The sequence below is a fragment of the Zosterops lateralis genome, assembly GCF_965231275.1.
Source record: "Zosterops lateralis genome assembly, chromosome: 27".
NCBI lineage: Eukaryota > Metazoa > Chordata > Aves > Passeriformes > Zosteropidae > Zosterops > Zosterops lateralis.
The window spans coordinates 3,075,739-3,082,542 of record NC_139787.1 but is presented as its reverse complement, the minus strand read 5'-3'; the positions used below and the strand labels follow the sequence as shown (position 1 = coordinate 3,082,542).

General features: G+C 58.3%; 1 protein-coding gene across 1 annotated transcript; it reads left to right on the top strand.

Moving 5' to 3' along the window:
* Window positions 1-1,984: 1,984 nt before the first annotated feature.
* Window positions 1,985-5,786, top strand: LOC310919492 (low affinity immunoglobulin gamma Fc region receptor III-like; the record flags this gene model as incomplete). Its single annotated transcript, XM_083878858.1, has 6 exons — window positions 1,985-2,057; window positions 2,599-2,829; window positions 3,082-3,342; window positions 3,633-3,710; window positions 5,399-5,415; window positions 5,511-5,786. The coding sequence occupies 6 exons, from the start codon at window positions 1,985-1,987 to the stop codon at window positions 5,784-5,786; spliced, it is 936 nt and encodes a 311-aa protein (XP_083734984.1).
* Window positions 5,787-6,804: the final 1,018 nt, after the last annotated feature.

Genomic DNA, 6,804 nt, shown 5'->3' with positions numbered 1-6,804 from the left:
GAGTAGCCCTTTTCCCTCAGGGCAGGACCCCTCTGGATGTGCCCCCCAGGACAGAACCCATGTCCTCACATCAGCATAAACAGCCTCTTCTTCTGCTGCAGGAAAGTGAAAATCTTTCATCCCCCACAGCCCCCCAAACACTGCCTGCACCCCCCACCCCCTTATCCCTTTCCTGGGATCCCCCCAATGTTACCTGTTCAGGTGTTCCCTGGGATACTTGAGCCAGGAAATGGGGGGATGGGAAAAAAGCCCCGGGGTGTGTGGGGCACAGACCCAGAGCCTCAACCCTGGGGTGCCCCCCCGGCCATGAGCACACTGTGGGGGCTGTGCTGGGCTCTGAGTCACCCCAAAATCTGAGGTACCGAGGGAAGGAGCTGTGACCCCTGTGTTCACCCAGCCACTGCCCATCCCTGGGACCTCCATTCCCCTGGGAACTCAACCATGGGACCTCCATTCCCTTGGTCTCTCCTCCCTGGGACCGCCATCCCAGGACTTCCATTGCCCAGGACCATCATTACCTTGATCCCATCCCATGGGCTGCTTCTTGCCTCAGAACCCAAATTCCCAAGGGTCCTCTTTTTTTCCCTCTGCATCCCCAGCCCTGGGACCCACATCCCATGACCTGAAATCTCTGGGGACCATGTTCCTTCATGACCCCCATCCCTGAATGCTTCAAGGCATGAAGACCCCAATTCCCCTGTCTCGGGGTTTAGTCGGTTGTTTCCTCACCCGAGATTCCAAAGCTGGCTGGTGGTTCGTGTGGGCACGAAGGGAGTGATTTTTCCTCTTGACCTCTGAAGGATTTAGGTCTGCTGTCTGACTCTGTGTCTCTGTGTTCTGTGCTCAGCTCGGTGCTCGGTGTTCGGCGCGAGAATGATGAGGAGTCTCAAGGTCCTGGTTTTCTGGTTTCTCGCGTTGTTTATTAGTTCTTATCTTACAATTCTCTGTGTCCGGCCAAGATGTTCACAGCAGCCTGGACACGAGGTGACTCCCCTTCCCCTGTGTCCTGCCATGATGTCCACTGCAGCTCGGACACAAGGCGACTCCCCTGTGTGATGGGAGGTCGCTACCTCTTATACAGATAACTACGTACCCATTGTTTACAATTCTATGCCAATGTCTATCACCTATACTAACAGGGTCATTTCTACTTTGATCCAATCCACTGAAACTATTTTGTGCCCACGTCACTGCAGACGATGGATGCCAAGGGAGAAGAAGAAGAACCCAGGGCATCGCCCTAAAATCACCATCTTGTCCCTTTGCATCTACATTCTAAAAATCCATAACTACAAAATCTTCTGCACAGTGATAACTACACTACTCTCAGTAACACCTTTGTGACTTGCAATTCTTCTCTGTGTTAGATGTTTTTCACATGGACCAAGATCAAAGACTGTGTCTTCCTGGGCTCTGTGCCAGGCAAACCCCCCTGCACAGACCCCAGACCCTCTTTCTTGGGTCCCAGGCCTCTCTACCGAGGTCTGTGACTTCCCAGGGCCCCCAGAGGGATGCCCTGGACTCCAACACCCCTGGACCCCCATTCTCCTGGACAGCCATCCTTGGCTCCCCTAAACCCCTGAGACCTCCAGTCCTGGGAACACCATCCCCCACTGAGCCCCCAGTCTATCCCATAATGTCCCCAGCCTGTCCCCTACTGTGTCTCCATCTTTCCCCCACCCTGCCCCCACCAAGGGCCACCTACATATGGGGACGAGACGTGACCTTGCTTCCTTCCTCTGCATCCGAAGAGCCGCCACCCAGGGGACCGGTGGCCACAGCAGCAAGTGACAGCCAGTCCACATGGCTGGGGACATGGGGATGGCCGGGAAGGTGGCGCTGCTCCTGTGGGGTGAGTGCCCTGGGCACGGGCCTGACACCCTGGGGATGGGCCCTGGTGAGGCAGAGACCAGTGGGGAGGGGGCACAGGGGGGCTGTGGGGGTCCACGGAGGTCCCCAAGGCCAGCAGAGCCAGTGCATGGGCATGGACCACAGTGTGACCAGAGTCATGGGGTGGCTGTGGGGACAGGAACAGGGGAACAGGAAGAAGGGCACTGGTATGTGGGGATAAGGACAAGGGGATAGAGATGTGGAGACAAGGATGTTTGAAAAGGAGCCTCATGGCTGGGGCAGCTGTGGGGACAGAGAAACAGGGATGCAGGGAAAGGGACAAGGGCCACATACCATGCAGATGTGGCATTGGGACAGCTGCCACTGGAATTAGATCATGGGCACAGGGGCATGGGGATGTGACTGTGGGTACAGGTGCTGTGAGCCTGGTGGAGGTGACCTGTGCAAATGTGGGATGTCCAGTGTCCCCATGTTCTGCCTCAACCAAGGGTGACTGAGGTGTGCCTGTCCTCAAGACCTCTGTGCTACACCCCTATTCCCTTGGGGAAAGTTTGGGGACAGACACCACACCTAACCCCCAGGTGCTGCTGTCCCTGCAAGGCCACCCCAACCCAGCCCCTGTCCCTTCTCCCTTCCAGCCCAGCCCCTCAGCCTCGCTGGTGAGTCCTCAGGGGATGCCACATCCCCACCCCACTCTCTCCAGCATCACAGTGGCCCTGGCAGGCTGGTGTCCCCTGTCACCCACAGGTGCCCAGACCACCCAGATCCTGGTGAAGCCCCTCTGGAGGCCAGCAGTGCTGTGGGACCGGGTGACACTGACCTGCCCGGGCTTGGGGACTGCTGGTGCCGCCACCTGGTACAAGGATGGGCAGCGCTGGGGGCAAAAGGGACTCAACCACTTCACTGTCACTGAGAGTGGTACCTACATGTGTGACAGACCTGGCACCAAACTAAGCCCCCCCGTCAGAGTCTTACAAGGTGAGGGGCTTTTGTTGTCCCCAGTGTGGCACCTGGGGGACCCCAAGGGCTCTGTGTGGGCTCTGCTCCATGGGTCACACCCTGGTGTTACCAGCACCTGGTCTGTGCACAGGGGGACATCCCAGAGCATCCCAGTGCAAAGGAACCTTGATTCTGATATTGAGGACCCCTTGGTGGGCTGTGTGTGACCTAGAGCAGGAGTCCTTGTGAAAACGGGCCCCCCTGGTGTGACAGGACCCCTGTGTCCTGCAGACCCATTGGTGCTGCAGGTGCAGGCACAGCCGCTGCTGGAAGGGGACACACTGACACTGCGCTGCCGGTTCTGGCGGGACATTTCTGTCACTTCAGTGAGATTCTACCATGGGGACAAGGAGGTGAACAGGCCCCTCACTGGGACCGAGCTGTCCCTGTCCCCTCTGCAGCTGAACCACATTGGCCAATACCACTGCAGAGGCCGGGTGAGCATCGGGGTATCACAGGAGTGGAAGGAGTCAGGGCCAGTGACAGTGCAGGGTGAGCACCCCACAGCTGCCACTCTGACACACCCACAGCCTCTCCCCAGGGACTTGGGGTCACAAATCCCCCTCCCCTCTCCTTCCCAGAGCTCTTCACAGTGCCAGTGCTGGAGGGTTCCCCTGAGCCCATCGAGGGGTCCCCTCTCAAACTCAGCTGCCTCAGCACCCCCAGCCCCCTGCGGCCCCCAGGCCCCCTCCTGCACCTCTTCTACCGGGATGGGCAGTTGGTGGGGGGCCCGCAGAGGTCTCCACAGCTCCTGGTGCCCTCTGTGGGGGTCTCCCACTCAGGGAATTACAGCTGCCAGGTGCTCTCCGAGTGGGGGGCCGTGCGGAAGAGCAGCGCCCGGCTCCACGTCACGGTGCGCAGTGAGTGCGAGGATGGGCACGGGGAGCCCCCACAGCCCTCCCAGGTCTCCCAGCCTTGCTCAAACCACAGCGTGCTGCCCTGCCTTCCCAGGTCTCTCCCTGGCTCCTCCCATCACCTTCTCTGCTGCCTGCATCTTTCACCAGAGCCTCTCAGTCTTCCATAGCTGCACCTCTCCCTCTCCGAAATCCCTCCATTGTCCACAGGTCCCACCATTCCTGTCTGGGTCCCTACAACTATCCCTGTGGTTCCCTTAAACCCTATCTGTGTCTGTCCCCTCAGCAAATCTCCCACCCTTCCCTGGGGTCACTTCCAGCCCTTTCCAAGCCTCTTTCCCATCTCTGGGCCCCATACTTCTCATTGGGATTCCTGCACCCCTCTCTGATCCTCCCCTTCCCTGAGTCCTTCACTGCTCCCTGATGTCCCTCACTTGTACCATGTCCCTAATCACCCTACTGAGCATGACCCTCCCAGGGGAGTGAGACCCTTGGGATTGGGGTGATGCCCCTGTTGATATGCCTCATCACCCTCATCACATCCCACCCACGCCATTCCATGTCCCCCATGAAGTGACAGCCATCACCAGCCTTGGACACAGCAGCCCTCATCCCACCCTCACTTCACCCTCATCCCATCCTCATCCCTCACCCTTCATCCATCACATGCCCTCATCCCACAGCACATGATGACCCCCACCCACATGGGCTCACGGTCCTGGGTAAAGGAGACCCTCTGTCTCCTGGTGCCACCACACAGATTCCCTCATTCCCCCACGCTGGGTGCCAGCCCCTCCTCCTGGCCTCAGCCCTGTCTATGTCCCTGCAGGGCCTGTAGCCAATGTCACCATCACCCCCAGAGCCCCAGCACACCAGGTGCACACAGGTGACCCCGTGACCCTGCGCTGTTCAGTGCAGGTTGGCTCAGCCCCTGTCACCTTCACACGGCTGCACAATGGGCAGGAGGTGGCCTGGGGTCCTGTCCTGGAGCTTGGGGACGTCGATGTGGGACATTCTGGCACCTACCAGTGCGTGGCCACCAACCAGCTGGGACAGGACAGGCACCGCGTGTTCCGAGCACTCAGCCCTGAGCTGGCCCTGGAAGTGACACCACAGGGACACTGGAACAGAGGTGGGGTCACACAGGGTTATTTGGATTGCCATATTCCCAAAGTGACAGGTGACCCTGATGTGTCCCTTTTATCCTCAACAGTGGCCACAGGGGTTGGTGTGTCCCTTCTCTTCCTGGTCCTGCTTGTGGGTGTTCCTGTGGGCTGGCACCAGTGGAACAACATGGGTGGGTGACAATGGTGGCAATAGTCGGCCCTGGGGAGGTGGGAGGCCACCTGGAATGTGGGGGTAAGGGTGGCACCCACAGGCCCGGACTTGAACAGCGCTGAGGGCTCAGGACCTTTGCTCAGGGTTCTCAAGGATTTGGGCTGGTGTTGGAGGGTCTTGCAGGGATGTTAGGGGTTCTTGCAGTGATCATGGGGGAATTTCGAGGGTCTCCCTTCCTGCCAGGTTTGGGCTACTGGGTACTCAGGGGGTCTAGAGCACTGCAGTGGTTCAGGAGTTCTGAGGGGCATCAGGGATGCTCAGGGGTCCTGGAAGGAACTGGGGGTCCAGTGGGGTTTCAGGATTCCTGAGGGGGCCTTGGGGACCCCACAGTTACCCCTCCCCTCTTTCCTTTGCAGCTGCCAGGAAGCACCAGGTAAGGTGAGTGGGGGGATCAAACCACACTGTCCCCTTTTACCCCAACCCCCAAGACCTCCCATTTCCTCCCACAAATCCCCTTTATCCCTGCAGGCCCCCCCGGACCCCCCGGCCCCCCCAGAGGAGGGGGAGGTGCTGTACACCCACGTCGTGAGCACCAAGCAGATGGGGGGTGAGTACAGGGTGGGACACGCACAGAGGGACACGTCACCCATGAGTGTCACCCCCACCCAGATCCCACAGCCAGTGTCTCTCGCAGTGTCCCCCTGTGCCACCACACTCCAGGATCCCCAGGTGACCTACGCGGAGCTGTGGGGACCCCATGGGCGACAGCGGGAACTCAGTGACATCTACGGGAATGTGCTATGACACTCGGGGCACATGTGGGCACTGGGACCCCACCCATGGGAAGCCACATGCATGTCCCTTCCACTGCTCCTGTGAGTGCCCAACATTCACGGGTAGGTGGGCACAAGTGGGGGTCACGTGTGAGGCTGCACAGGGCACCCAGAGATCCCTATGTCCCCAGAACCCCCAAGGGCTTCCCCACCCCCCTTCCACTACCACGACTGGCTCCTCATTCCACCTCTAAGTGTTCCCAGCACCCTCAGAGGCTTCCTCATTCTTTTCACACAGTGCTCCCAATACCCCTGGGGCTCCCTATTTAACCTCCCACTACCTCTGCAATGCTCCCAGTAGATCCCGATGTTTCCCATTCTATTTCCCAGTACCTCTGTACTCCCAGTGGCTCTGGAATCCCCCTCTCAGCACTCTGAGTACACCTATGGCTTCTCATCTCTCCTCCCAGTGCCAGGGGAACTCAGGACTTGTTTCCCTGTTATTGGCCCAAAATACAGCTTTTTGGTTAAACTGGTAGAAATGTTATTTCTTTGTTCAGCTCTGTCAGGCTTTAGGAATGGGATTCTCCAATTCTAGGCTGGCATTAAAAACTAGGGACTGCTGTCCCTCCCCTTGCCAGTGGAGGCACAAAAAGCAAATGTCCCAAGGAGCTGAGAGAAGAACAATTTCCTGCAAACAGCAACGAGACAACACAACCAACAGCAGCAGCAACAAGGTTCAAAATCCAAAGGGTCACAACAGGAATGATTTCCAGAGCAAGCCCCTAACAAGGAATAAACCCTGCACCCTTCCCCCAGCATGTTTCCTCCACCAGGTGGAACCTGACAGAGCCCTGAACCTTCATTGCTCTGTTGGACAAAGCAGCCTTCAGGAGGCTCTGGATTCTCATCTCCCCTTTCCCAAACCCCTCCTCTGCCATTTTCCCCACACAGTGATGTCATCAGGGATCTCTGGGTGTTCCCGAGCTTCCCCCTTTTCCAGGACAGTCAGAATGAATGTATCCATGGCACAAAATGGGGATGAGTGT